Source organism: Melozone crissalis, unplaced genomic scaffold, assembly GCF_028551555.1.
Source record: "Melozone crissalis strain CALT ecotype California unplaced genomic scaffold, PUWL_Pcris_2 ptg000254l_1, whole genome shotgun sequence".
Lineage (NCBI taxonomy): Eukaryota > Metazoa > Chordata > Aves > Passeriformes > Passerellidae > Melozone > Melozone crissalis.
Window position 1 is genome coordinate 525,716 of NW_026536012.1, and position 14,031 is coordinate 539,746.

The following is a 14,031-nucleotide window of genomic DNA, read 5'->3' on the forward strand; positions in this document are numbered from 1 at the left end:
AAAACCCATTTTTAACCACCACTGTTTTTTTAAATAATCAGTTGAAATACCCAGTATTTTCTGTGTGTTTCTGTCTCCACTGAGAGAGGAAAAAAAGAAGTGGGGATATTAAAGAATGCTGGTAAAAAACCTAATGAGGCCAATATCTTTAATCAAGAGCATGTGCCTGAAGTGAGTTTCCCGAATTACAAACTTAACTAATGTACTTAAACCTTCACTAATTACTTTTCATTCCAATGGAACTGCTCTTAGAAGCATTTTTCAAAGAGGGGAGTGTTTGAAACACACAAAGCGAAAAGAACTACAATCCAACATGGGGCCACATTCCTTTATCAGCATTTTTCTCTCACTGGGAGCTGCTGGTGGGATCTGCAGGCACGGGGCTGGTTCCATGGGCTGGTTTGGATGGGATATTGGGGAGAAATCTTTCCCTGGGAGGGTGGGAAAGTCCTGGCACAGAGACTGCTCCTGGATGCCTGGAAGTGTCCAACACCAGGCTGGACACTGGGGCTTGGAGCAGCCTGGGGCAGTGAAGGCGTGGAATATTTTGTATGATTAATGAGAACATCACTGCACCTTCCAAGCTGTTGTGACTTTGAATATCATTTCGTTCCACCTCAGCCGTTGGATCCCTCCCAACCCAAATCATCTTGAAAATCTGCTGAGGCTGGAACAGAGCCTGGAGATCATGGAGCCACGCACAGCCCCCCAGAATGCTGCAGTGTAGCTGCGCACAGGGCTAAGGGGGAAAGCAAAACCAATAAACTGCTGTGAAAGCGCCGTTCCGTGTGCTGTTCCCCGTGTGTCCGTGTACAGCACCGCGAGCAGCCGCGTCCGGGGCTCCATTTCGGCACCGCGGGGCGGGAAATGGCGGCGCCGGGGCTGGCCCGGGTCCGCCCGCGGGGCCCCGCCTGCGCGGCGGGCGGGCGGCTCCGGCTGAGGGCGGCTCCAGCGCCGGCTCCGGCAGCGAGCGAGCGGCAGCAGCGCGGCCCCGGCCCCGGCCCCGGCCCCTCTCGGGCTGTGGCGGCGATGGCGGCGGCTCGGCGGGCGCGGGCGGGCGGCGGTGGCGGTGCGGGGCCGGGGTTCGGGCGGGTGGCCGAGCCGCCGCCGGTGCCGCAGGGGCTGCTGCGGCTGGCGCGGCGAAGCGGGCAGCTCAACCTGGCGGGACGCGGCCTCACCCACGGTGCGTGAGCCCAGCCGGGATGGGGCCGGGGCTGCGGCCGGGGAGCCCCCGGGGAGCCCCGGGAGCCGCGGGGCTGCGGGCGGGGCGGGAGCGGCTCCCGGGGAGCACCATCTGCTCGCTGGTGTCTGTTTCTGGCATGTTTCCATCGGTTTCTGTTGATATCTCTGCAAAAATGTCTCTAGAACACAATGGACTGGAGAGTAACTATTGGGATGTGTGTATTATATATATGTATACGTGTATATATATATGTGTAGCTGTGTATAGATGTATGTTTTTATATATGTACTTACATATGTATATGGCCATATGCGTCCATATATATTTATCTATCTCTGTATATGTCAACCTCCAAGGCAGAAGGGTTGGAACTACATGATCATTAAGGTCCCTTCCATGCCAACTCACTCAATAATTTTACACCCAAAAAGCACTCTGACTGTGAAATCTTGGAACAGACACCTGCGGGGTTCAGCTGACGGCTGTGTTTGTGCTGCAGTGCCCGAGCACGTGTGGAGGATCAACCTGGACACGCCGGAGGAGGCCCAGCAGAACCTGTCCTTCGGAGGTGCTGATCGCTGGTGGGAGCAGACGGACCTGACCAAGCTGATCCTGGCCTCCAACAAGCTGCAGAGCCTCTCGGAGGATGTGCAGCTGCTGCCTGCCCTCACCATGCTGGACGTGAGTACAGGGATCCCTTGGTGCTCTGAGGGTGCTTCCCTGTAGGACATGGGGAAATGTTATCCTGGGTCTTTGTTTTCCATTTCCCTGGTGTATCCATTTCACAGGGCGCTGGAGTGCCACAACAAGGGAGAATGGCTTCCAACTGCCAGAGGGCTGGGATGGATGGAATACTGGGGAGGAATTCTTCCCCAAAAACCCCTCTGAGGTACAAATTAGTAACTGTGTCCTTCTCTTTCCCAGGTGCATGACAATCAACTGACATCCCTTCCTTCTGCTTTAGGGCAACTTGAAAATCTCCAGAAACTTGATGTCAGGTGAGGCCATGTTACAGATCAAACATGAGAAATGCTGCGATGACTTTCGGGTGTGAGTGAGATTGCAGGATAGCAACCTTTCTTTCAAAAATTTAATTCCAGATTACTCACTGTAGAGTGCAATTATATGTTTGTTGCATTATCCATTTTGGATCTAAACTGATGGTGGCCTTGGGTTTCTAGAAATTGTTTTCACTGATATTCAAAGTCACAATTGCTTGGAAGGTGCAAACAGTGATATTCTGAATAATGATACACAAAATATTTATTTGCATTTGTTTGCTTCAGTCTGGCAGTTCTGAGGATAAAACATTTCCAGTCATGAATAATGCACATTGTAAATAACAGTGTAGATCTTGTTTGTGCTGGAAGGTTCAGAATCTTCTGTTTACTGGGGTAATTTTGTAAATGTGTGCACAAGGAGAGGTTATGCTATCACTGTGTGTGTGAAGTACATAAACAAAAAACCTGGAATGTTGTAAATTCAGAGTAGGATTAAAAGTCTTCTTGAACAAATAAAGATAGTCCGTTGTTCTTTAGAGGTGGCAGTGTCCTGACCAGCAGGCTGTGGCACACAAATGTTCTGTGTGCACTTACATTCCTAAAATCTCCTGAGTGTTTTTCCTTTCCCTTTGTGTTCCATGTTTCCACCCCAGCCACAACAAACTGAGGAGCCTTCCCGAGGAGCTGCTGCAGCTGCCGTGTCTGAGGAGCCTCCTGGTGCAGCACAACGAGCTGAGCCAGCTGCCCGAGGGGCTGGGGCAGCTCCTCAGCCTGGAGGAGCTGGTAAAGCACGGCTTCAGACCTGGTCCTGTCTTTGGAAAGGGTTTCTCTGCTAGTTAAAAGTCCCTGCATTCTGCAGCAGCACTTGGCAGATATTCCAGTGGCTGTTGTAGTGTCAGTTACTGCATGGTGGGGTTTGTTTTTAGTGTGTTCTTGGTTTGACATATTTTGGGAAAGCTGAAATCCCCGGTGATCTGTCAGTCCTGGGGGAGTTGTTCCTTCTCTCACACTTGTGCCAGTTGTCAGCAATCTAATTTTACTGTTCTGCCACTAATTAACTTTGCAGTAGCAGCACTCCTGGGATGTTTCAGACACCTCTCAGCTCTCTCTCTCTGTTTCCATGTGCAGGACGTGTCCAACAACCAGCTCACAGCCATCCCCACTAGTTTTGCTCTGCTGGTGAACTTGGTGAGGCTCAACCTGGCCTGCAACCAGCTCAAGGAGCTGCCTGCAGATCTCAGTGCCATGAAAAGTAAATCACTTTCTTTGGGTTATTAAATGCCAAACAGCCAGTGCTGTGCTTATGTTCAGCAATACCGTGCAGGGTTTTAAAATGGATCTTTAAATCTGAGTTATTACTTCTAGAATCTGTTTGGCAAAATGTTGTGTTTATTTTAAATTAAACCCCAGGACATTTATGCTGCTGTAGAAAGGTATTTTTATCTTCTCCTCTGTTTGTCACTGGACATTGACTTCCACAGGCTTGAGGCAACTGGATTGTACCAAAAATTACCTGGAAACAGTCCCTCCTAAATTAGCAAGCATGGCATCCCTGGAGCAGCTTTACCTGAGGAAAAACAAACTGCGCTCCTTGCCAGAGCTTCCCTCCTGCAAGTTACTGAAGGTGAGCTCGGAATGGCCGCTCTGCTGGAAATGCCTGTGCTGTAAGCTTTGAAATAATGACAGTTGCTTTAAACACCAGCTTTGGTGAGGTGCTGTGATCAAAACCAGATGACAGCTTTGTGTTTAGAACTCTGTTTAACGTGCAACTTCTCTTCCTGCCCTCATTGTTCAGCCTTTTGAGTTTGCAGGACTTTCCAGATTTGGAAAATAAAAAGGCTTCAGGAGAGGAATGACTGAAAGCTGGATCTAATATTGCCTGCAACAGTTATTTTTTATCTCTGGGAACTTTTTCTGGAGAAATTCACTTTGTTCATTATCATTTTTTCTTTGTAACTATGGATCATATACACCGTTTTTCCTTTTAACATAATCAGGTGATATCCAGGTATTTTGTAGGCAGATGAAAGGGAATTAAAATGTCCATATTCTCCACATCATCATACTGCTGATGTCACAACTTAGGAGATAAGTTATAAAGTAATTTGAAACAGTTGTGGTGCTCTTTGTTCCTGTAGGAGTTACATGCTGGGGAGAATCAGATAGAAATCCTGAATGCGGAGAATCTGAAGCAGCTGAGCTCCCTGTGCGTGCTGGAGCTCAGGGACAACAAGATCAAGGCAGTGCCTGAGGAGATCACGGTGCTGCAGAAGCTGGAGAGGCTCGACCTGGCCAACAATGACATCAGTAGGTAATAGTGGCACCTGGGCTGGGGCTGGGTGCTGGCAGCTCCTTCCTTCCGTGGGAAGGGCACTTAAGGAATGACTCAGTCAGGAAATGAAGGAGCCCTCTGTGTGTTGTGGGATTGCTGAGATCAAACTGGGACTTGTGAAATGCTCTGTTCTGCCTGTGGCTTAGCTGTGACTTGGGAGTGCTGTGAGGAGCAGCTGATGGGGCTGGGCAGGGGCTGCAGAATCCCTGAGGAGCTGGGCAGGGGCTGCAGAATCCCTGAGGGAGCTGGGCAGGGGCTGCAGAATCCCTGAGGGAGCCGGGCAGGGGCTGCAGAATCCCTGAGGAGCTGGGCAGGGGCTGCAGAATCCCTGAGGAGCTGGGCAGGGGCTGCAGAATCCCTGAGGGAGCTGGGCAGGGGCTGCAGAATCCCTGAGGGAGCTGGGCAGGGGCTGCAGAATCCCTGAGGAGCTGGGCAGGGGCTGCAGAATCCCTGAGGGAGCTGGGCAGGGGCTGCAGAATCCCTGAGGAGCTGGGCAGGGGCTGCAGAATCCCTGAGGGAGCTGGGCAGGGGCTGCAGAATCCCTGAGGGAGCTGGGCAGGGGCTGCAGAATCCCTGAGGGAGCTGGGCAGGGGCTGCAGAATCCCTGAGGAGCTGGGCAGGGGCTGCAGAATCCCTGAGGGAGATGGGCAGGGGCTCAGCCTGCAGCAAAGGAGGCTCAGGGGCCCTTGTGGCTCTGCACAGCTCCTGACAGGAGGGGACAGCCGGGGGGGTCGGGCTGTGCTCCAGGGAACAGGGACAGGAGCAGAGGGAACTGGGCCAGGGCAGGCTCAGGATGGGCACAGCAGGAATTTCCCAATGGAAAGGGGTGTCAGACACTGGAACTGCCCTGGGAGGGTTGGAGTGCCCATCCCTGGGGGGCTGCTTTGGAATGAATCAGTTGTTTCCCTCTGCAGGTTGCCTTACACTCTGGGGAACCTCCCTCAGCTGAAATTCCTGGCCCTGGAGGGAAATCCTTTGAGAACCATTCGGAGAGACCTGCTGCAAGTGAGCACTGGGGTTTGGCTGTGTGTGTGGGCGTCTGCACAGGAGGGACCTGGAGCTGCTGGAGGGGGTCCAGGGGAGGCAGCAGGATGGTGCCAGGGATGGAGCAGCTCTGCTGGGAGGAAAGGCTGGGACAGCTGGGATTGTTCACCTGGAGAGGAGAAGCTTTGGGGTGAGCTCAGTGTGGCCTGGAGGAGCTGCAGGAGAGCTGGAGAGAGACTTTGGACAGGCATGGAGGGACAGGACACAGGGAATGGCTCCCACTGCCAGAGGGCAGGGATGGATGGGAGATTGGGAATTAGGAATTGTTCCTTGGGAGGGTGGGCAGGCCCTGGAATAGAATTCCCAGATTTGCTGTGGCTGCCCCTGGATCCCTGGCAGTGCCCAAGGCCAGGCTGGACACTGGGGCTGGAGCACCTGGGACAGTGGGAGGTGTCCCTGCCATGGCAGGGGTGGAGTGGGATGGGCTTTGAGTCTTGTCTTAAAGAAGGTTCTAGGATTCAGTGCTCTGTTGTCTTGTAGGGAGGCAAGGGGAGGGTGTGAGTTGTTCCCAGGAAAAGGAGTCCTTAGGGCAGCAGGAGGCTGGAGCCTGGGCACCACTCCTGCTGCACAATTCCCTGTGATGTTTGCCCTGGCAGCCCCCTCTCCTCAGTGGTGCTGCACATTCCTACTTCTGTGCCTTTGCCAGGGTTGTAAAATCAGTGTTCCCGAAGCACTGGGATGCTCCCAAAATAAGCAGAGCTGACAAGTCTGTGTGGCAATGAAATCTGTAACATCTGTCAGCAGAGGGAAGCCCTGGTGTGCCTTTCTGAGGGAGCAGTGTGCCCTGAGTTAATGAGCACTTGTCCAAAGTGCTCCTGGAGAGGAGTCTGAGTCAGGGGTGCTGGAGTTGTGCTGTTCCTGGATTACTGAGGGTTTGCTGCTTCAGCTGCCATTGTCACTGCTGGGCTGTTTCCCACCTGGGGCAAAGGCCAGGCACGAGGAGCCCCTCAGGCCACGCTCTGTTTGTGCTGCCTGGATCCACCACCAACACTGTAAATTCATGTGGCTCAATTTTCTCTGCCTGGCTGGATTTTTTCCACTTGGTTTAAAGGAGCAATTTGTGGAGGAGGTTAAGGGCTCCCCAGGCACAGCTTGGAGCAGGTGGATACTGAGATGAAGGACTGGGGTGAGTGTAGAGGAGCAGCAGATCCTTCTCTTCCCTTCTCCAGCCCTGCCCAGCTCACCTTCTCTTCCTCAGGCCTCTCATTCCAGTCCCAACCCCATTCCTGGTTCTTTATGAATTTACAGTTCATTTCTGGTCTATTTTTGTTAACTCTCCTGCCATTACTTGGCTCTGGAGCTTTACCCTGCTCTCTGCTTCCCTTCCCACACATCTGTTACTGAGATTTCAGTTTGACCTTCACCTTTCCCTCACAACTTCCCAGCTTGTTCTGTGTTGGCTTCCCTTGCCATGCTCAGCACAGTTCTCTTTTTCCTGCCTGTCTCCTTGTGGCAATTCCCTCCTTTCCAACATCCACATTCCCTTTATCCTTCTGTGTTCACCCACTCTCCTAGGCTGTGTCAGCTGGAATGAGAAATGTTCATTCACATCCAGCACTTTAGGTCAGTCCCTGGTTCTGAAACCTGTAAAATCACACCCCAAACCTGCCTTTCCCCTAAAACAAACAGTGCAGAGGAGATTGGGCTTCACTACCCTCAGGTTTGTGCAGGTGGCAACTGTGTCTGACCACTGGGAGTTGCTGTGAGAGGACTGAGGGAAATCTTTGGGGCTGATTTTTAACAGCAAATGATGCAAACTGCCACGATTTTCCCAGAGTTTATGATTTGGGCCATAAAAAGGTCGCAGAACAGTGAGCAGTCAGCTTCACTGGCACTGTAAATGTGCTCTCCACAGCAAATTGTGCTGGAGCTTTTTAAAGGGAAAATTGGAACTTTGGAACTCCTTGGAACTTTGTTACTTGCTCTTGGAAGTGGCAAAAATCTTCACATAAGGAGCTACAGAAGTGCAGCCTGAGGCTGTGATTCAGGATCAGAAATTTTCAGCTGGAATAAATAAAATGACAACTAAGCAAGCTCCCAAGCTGCTGTGGGGTTTTCAGTGGGATTTTTAGTCAGGAGTGCTGTGGGCTCTACCTGTGTGCTGGGATTGTCCCTCTGCATTGTCCCTCCAGCTGCACAAATACTGCTGGGTGACTTGGGGTTTGTTTCTTTTTTAAAGAAAGGCACCCAGGAGCTGCTGAAATATCTGAGAAGCAAAATCCAAGGTATGTTGCTTTCTTCTACTTCATTTTAAAGAGAATATTCTAAAAAAGAAGTAAATTAGAGGTTAGGGAAGATGGTTGTTTAAATCCAGGTTCTTCCCAGTTATCTTGCAGTAGCAATTTCCTTTACTCAACAGTTTGCTGTGATATTTCAGTTTCTTATCCTATTAGCTAATACTGAATAATAAACATTCTGAATTGAGGATTATCCTTTACAAACCCAGACTCACCCTGCTCACCTGGATGGGAATTCCCATTTCAGGCGTGCAGGAGCTTTTTCATGTGGATTGTGGGGAGTGACCAGAAGGAAATTCATAGAGGAGGGTTTGTAAACATGAATGCTAGAACTGAAATTGTGGTCAGATGTGCCAGTGTGGGTAAAGCTGCTATAGGCCATCATTTCCAGTTGTAATTACCTGGTTTTTGTAGTTTCCAGCCCCCTACCCCGTGGGGCAGAGCCTCACAGAATCACATCTCTTGTGCTCCCTCCCCTGCTTGGCAAAGTCCAGGTCAGCCCTGCTCCCTCCTTCACCCTGAAAGAACCCCCAAATCCAAGATGGTAAAAACCCTTTATTAGGCAATGTTTGGAGTTATCTGAATCTGATGTCTTGAGTTGAGCCAGAGTAGAGCAGGATTGGAGTGGGGTGGTGGCAGCTGCCTGGGGCACTCAGAGCAGCTCAGCTGTGTCCCTGCACCCCTCTGGTGTCCCCAGATGATGGACCTGGCCCCAATGAAGAGCCTCCTGTGACAGCCATGACTCTTCCCAGCCAGTCCAAGGTCAACATCCACGCCATAACCACACTGAAATTATTGGACTACAGGTATTTGGGAATATTGCTCATTCCTGGAGCTGTGAGAACACTGTCCTATTTTATGCTTGTGGGTTTTTTCCCCACCTTCATTGCACACCAAGCTGTCCACAAACCCTGCTGCACGTGGGCATTTCCCCCTTTAATTCCTGTGCTTGGGAATGGGCAGATTTAGATGGTGGGGGTTGAATTATTTTTTTGTATTACCAGATATTCTGCAGTAACTCATTGAAGTGCTGAATCCCAGCAGGTGCTTTTAGTACCTTTGAAGCTCTTTATGATTTTCACTAAGTCCCAGATCATCTTGTGGCAGGGGAGTGTCTGCTCAGTTACTCCTTTAAAGGACCTGGAATGGCTGGGAAATGGAAAAAAATCCTGTTTGGTGACATTGTGGGCATGGGGCAGCGCTGGGGGTTTCCTGCAGCTGCTCCCTGTGTTCTGCTCTTCTCTAGAAGAGGGTGGAAGTGCTGTGTTGATTAGCAGGCAGTGGTTAATTGGTGTCTCTCCTGTCCCAGTGACAAGCAGGCTGCCGAGATCCCCGAGGCCGTGTTCGATGCCGTGGGCGCCAACCCCGTGGCCACCGTGAACTTCAGCAGGAACCAGCTCAGGGAGATCCCCCCAAGGTACTGCTGGAGCCCATTCCCACTGGGGTTTGCCCTCCTGCCTTGGTTTCCAGCGTGCTGTTGTCCCCTGAGCTGTTTGTGCACACAGATCCCAGTGTGGGCAGTCACCGGGGCCAGCCACAGCCAAGGAAGGGCTTTGCCTGGCACTGCTGGGAACCAATGATCTCTCTGTGTCAGGAGGAAGGCTGCTGCGTCTCTGGGAGCCCCCAGAAACCATCCACGCTGGTTTTTGAGGGCAGTTTATTCCCAGGGGTGCTGAGCACAACCTCTGGCACAGACAGCTTGGGCAGGTGCAATCCCAGAGGGACAAAAAGGTTCAATTTTGGGAGCTGCTGCTTGTGCATCCCATGCTGTGTGTCACCGTGTGAGAGGCTGCTGAATTCCCTGGCATGGCTGTGGGGGAGTGTGCAGCTGCCTCAGGATTCCATTTCATGCAAATCCAGACAGGAGACAGGAGAGTTTCTCATTTAATTGCCTTTTGTTTCAGGGCTAAGCCAGAGATTCTTTTTGAGGGGTTTAACAGGGAACTTTTTGAGCTGTGAAAACCTTTACACCAAAATGTGTTAGTACAATAAATGACCTTCTGCAAGCAGCAGCAGATGCTCCTGGAGTTTGTAACAGCACAGCAAGGGAGCAGAAACAAAAGATGGGAAAAAAATAGGAATTTTTGCTCAGGTTTTTTGGCTGCAGAAGAAGGTGGGTAAAGTCTGTGTTAAAACATGTCAAGGGCAGGAGGTGGCAGTGATATCACCTGGGCCATGGTCTCTGAAACAGCTCCTGACTGCATTTACTGAGGAGGCTTTGGTAGCAATGTTTGTGAGAAAAAATACAATCTGATAACTGTAGATAAATTATTTGGGCTTTGCCTTACCCCACGTGTAAGGCTGTAGGAGCAGAGCTCTCACAGGTGACATTGCATTATCTCCCCAAAATCCCTTCAAAAAAAAGCCCAACTTGTCCTTGATTTGTAGAATAAACCAGGTTTTTTAATAACTTACAAAACAACCACGAGCTTCCATAGTGAGAGCATCTCCTTTTGTGCTTCAGGCTTGTGGAGCTGAAGGACTCAGTTTGTGATGTCAGCCTGGGCTTCAACAAAATCTCCTCCATTTCCTCGGGGCTGTGCCTGCTCCAGAAGCTGACACATTTGGATCTCAGGTTGGTGATGTGTGTTGTTGCACTTCCTTGCCTGGGAGCTTCTTTCCCTAGAGCAGCCATCTGTTCCAGTGGGATGGCAGCACTGAAATCATCTTCACTCCCAAAATCTCTCCCTGCCAGAGCCAGAATAGGAGGTGGCCTAAATTTGGGCTTTGCTTAAAGAAGACACAAAAAGAAATGGACCAGTTCTGAGCTGTGCTGGAGGAGAGATCCTGCCTCACTCAGAGAAGGGTTCTGAGATGTTGCTATTTCAGAACACTCCCACAACCCCCCAGAAGAAAAGCACACCAAAAATTCCTGGGAATTAGGACAGAGAAGGTGCAGATTCTGTTGCACTGCCAGAAAGAGAGGCAGGAGATGTCTCCTCGTTGTCACCTTGCCTCCTCTGATTCCTGAGAAATGCTCCTGGCCTTGTTTAGCTCAGGATTAGCTCAATCCATTGATTTTGGGGAGCTTTAGGGTGACCTGAATGATTCACTTTGGCTCCAGGGTCTGGGCACTTTGATAAGCTTTCCTCTGGAAACAAGGAGCTGAATTTCCAGGCAGCTGTGTGCAGTTGGTGGCTGCTTGGGAATACTTGGGAATCTTTAGAGGACAGGCTTTGAGTGTCCTGGCAGAAATGGGAATCCCTGGCATGCTCTGGTCCCTGCTGTGAGGCAGTGGACTGGCCCCAGACTGTGTAGCTGATCTGGGAATTCTCAGCCAAACCCCTGACTAAGTTTAGTGCTCGTTGTTTGTCTTTCTTTGATAACAGAAACAATTTTCTGACAGCCTTGCCTGAGGAAATGGAGGCACTGAAAAGACTGCACACAATAAACCTTGCTTATAATAGGTGAGGAACTCTTCAGACTTTTTTTAATACAATAAAGAAATGATCTGGGCTGAGTTTGACAATTTTCCTGTGGTGTGAGAACAAGGAGCCACTTCAATGAGCTGGGAGCTCCCACGAAGTGCTCCTCTTCTGAATGCCCTGTTTCTGACTATCCCTCCTTTCTCCTCCTGAAGATTTAAGGTGTTTCCCAGTGTCCTGTATCACCTGCCAGCCCTGGAGAACATCCTGCTCAGCAACAACCAGGTGGGATCCATCGACCCCGTGCAGCTCAAGGGGCTGGACAAGCTGGGAACGCTGGACCTGCAGAACAATGACCTCCTCCAGGTGCCCCCAGAGCTGGGCAACTGTGAGAGCCTCAGGTGTGTGGGGCCAGGGGGCTGCTTGTAAACACATCTGCTGTCTGAGTTCTTCAGGGAGTGTTTGCCAGAGGAAAAAGCACCCATTGAAAGGGTGTTGGGATTGCCCAAAAAGGGTCTCTGGCCATCTGTAGAGCAGGGCAATTTCTTCAGTAATGTCTTCCCTAATTTCTCAATATTGCAGAGAATTGTGGGAGTTGTTTCATCATTTAGAACTGATGTTGAGGGTCTGGGGGTTGTGTGAAGCTCGTGGTGGAGCCTTGGGGGTGACATTTCCTGTGCTCCCATCACACTGCTGGTGCAGCTCCCATTGAGCAGGGAGGTTGGACCGGCTGGCCCCACTGCTCCCTTCCAGCCTGAGCCACTCTGGAATTCTGTTTCTATATTCCAGAAGTTCTCTTCTCTCTCCTGCTGGCAGAGCCTGAAGGAGTGGGGTGTGTGCTACACCCCCACTGATTTATCAGCATAAATTAAAACTCAGCTGTCTCAAAGCTCAGCAGAAACCCAAACTCCTGTAGCAGCACAGAAGGGGGGGACTCCCCAGGAATTTCACAGGCCTCAGAAATGTGCCTGCAGTGGCTGAGTGTGTGGGTACAAGGAGATTTATCCCAGTAACTCACCCCTGTTTGCAGGAGCCTGCTGCTGGAGGGGAACCCGTTCCGCACGCCCCGCGCCGCCGTGCTGGCCAAGGGCACGGCTGCTGTGCTGGAGTACCTGAGGAGCCGCATCCCCTGCTGAGCCTGGGCACTGCCCTGAGCCCTGGGCACTGCCCTGAGCCCTGCCTGGGCACTGCCACCTCAGCCTGGGCATTCCCACCTCAGCCCTGAGCCTAGCTTGGCCAAGGGCACGGCTGCTGTGCTGGAGTACCTGAGGAGCCGCATCGCTTCCTGAGCCTGGGCACTGCTCCTGAGCCCTGGGCACTGCCCTGAGCCTGGGCACTGCTCCTGAGCCCTGGGCACTGCTCCTGAGCCCTGGGCACTGTTCCTGAGCCTGGGCACTGCCCTGAGCCCTGGGCACTGCTCCTGAGCCCTGGGCACTGCCCTGAGCCCTGGGCACTGCCCTGAGCCCTGCCTGGGCACTGCCACCTCAGCCTGGGCATTCCCACCTCAGCCCTGAGCCTAGCTTGGCCAAGGGCACGGCTGCTGTGCTGGAGTACCTGAGGAGCCGCATCCCTTCCTGAGCCTGGGCACTGCTCCTGAGCCCTGGGCACTGCCCTGAGCCCTGGGCACTGCCCTGAGCCCTGGGCACTGCTCCTGAGCCCTGGGCACTGCTCCTGAGCCTGGGCACTGCCCTGAGCCCTGGGCACTGCTCCTGAGCCCTGGGCACTGCCCTGAGCCCTGGGCACTGCCCTGAGCCCTGCCTGGGCACTGCTCCTGAGCCCTGGGCACTGCTCCTGAGCCCTGGGCACTGCCCTGAGCCCTGGGCATTCCCTCCTGAGCCCTGGGCACTGCCCTGAGCCCTGGGCACTGCTCCTGAGCCCTGGGCACTGCCCTGAGCCCTGGGCATTCCCTCCTGAGCCCTGGGCACTGCTCCTGAGCCCTGGGCACTGCCCTGAGCCCTGGGAACTGCTCCTGAGCCCTGGGCACTGCCCTGAGCCCTGGGCACTGTTCCTGAGCCTGGGAACTGCTCCTGAGCCTGGGCACTGCTCCTGAGCCCTGGGCACTGTTCCTGAGCCTGGGCACTGCCCTGAGCCCTGGGCACTGCTCCTGAGCCTGGGAACTGCTCCTGAGCCTGGGAACTGCTCCTGAGCCCTGGGCACTGCTCCTGAGCCCTGGGCACTGTTCCTGAGCCTGGGCACTGCCCTGAGCCCTGGGCACTGTTCCTGAGCCTGGGCACTGCTCCTGAGCCCTGGGCACTGCCCTGAGCCCTGGGCACTGCTCCTGAGCCTGGGCACTGCTCCTGAGCCCTGGGCACTGCTCCTGAGCCCTGGGCACTGCCCTGAGCCCTGGGCATTCCCTCCTGAGCCTGCCTGGCCAAGCCTGCACTGCTGTAATACCTGCAGAGTTTCACATTCCAGCAGCACAGGAGCAGCCAGGTAGCCCCTGTCCCACCAGCACCCCTGGGCTCCACTGCTTCCATCCTTCTCCTGCTCCTGGCTGGGAGTCTGCCCAGTGTTAAGGACCCAGCTGTGAAACATTCCCTGCCCTCTGCATGTTCCAGCAGGGATTTCAGGATCCCACACCTCTCTGTTTACACTGTTTGTAATAAAGGGCAGCAAGGAAAGCTGCCTGCTGCAAGGCACAATCCTTCCTGCAGCTGAGCTGGGCTCTGGAGAGAGTTGTCACCACCGAAGCACTGGGGCCAAAGGCAGAAGGGAACACTGTGGGGTTTGTATTCCTGTTTTCTATTGTTTCATTGCTGTCCCCTGGTGTGAGTGAGGTGGAGTGCTGGAGCTGTGGGGTGCTGAGAGGTGCCCCAGGTGTGTGCAGGGCTCACCTGAGTGAAGATGGGGCTGCTGCTGTGCTGAGACA

General features: G+C 52.8%; 1 protein-coding gene across 1 annotated transcript; it reads left to right on the plus strand.

Annotated features, from left to right (window-relative positions):
• The first annotated feature begins 1,029 nt into the window (after nucleotides 1-1,029).
• LRRC40 (leucine rich repeat containing 40) lies at nucleotides 1,030-12,488 on the plus strand. The gene is made up of 15 exons (XM_054294526.1): nucleotides 1,030-1,183; nucleotides 1,683-1,864; nucleotides 2,108-2,181; nucleotides 2,838-2,967; nucleotides 3,313-3,436; nucleotides 3,666-3,808; nucleotides 4,323-4,495; nucleotides 5,431-5,521; nucleotides 7,740-7,785; nucleotides 8,495-8,603; nucleotides 9,107-9,214; nucleotides 10,262-10,372; nucleotides 11,127-11,204; nucleotides 11,378-11,563; nucleotides 12,193-12,488. Exons 1-15 carry the CDS (start codon nucleotides 1,030-1,032, stop codon nucleotides 12,296-12,298), a joined length of 1,815 nt encoding a protein of 604 aa, XP_054150501.1. The 3' UTR covers nucleotides 12,299-12,488.
• Nucleotides 12,489-14,031: the final 1,543 nt, after the last annotated feature.

Coding starts and splice junctions, on each gene's coding strand:
- LRRC40 (XM_054294526.1), top strand. CDS start 1,030: ATGGCGGCGGCTCGGCGGGCGCGGGCGGGCGGCGGTGGCGGTGCGGGG. Junction 2,968..3,312: donor TCCTCAGCCTGGAGGAGCTG/GTAAAGCACGGC, acceptor TTCCATGTGCAG/GACGTGTCCAACAACCAGCT. Junction 11,205..11,377: donor ATAAACCTTGCTTATAATAG/GTGAGGAACTCT, acceptor CTCCTCCTGAAG/ATTTAAGGTGTTTCCCAGTG.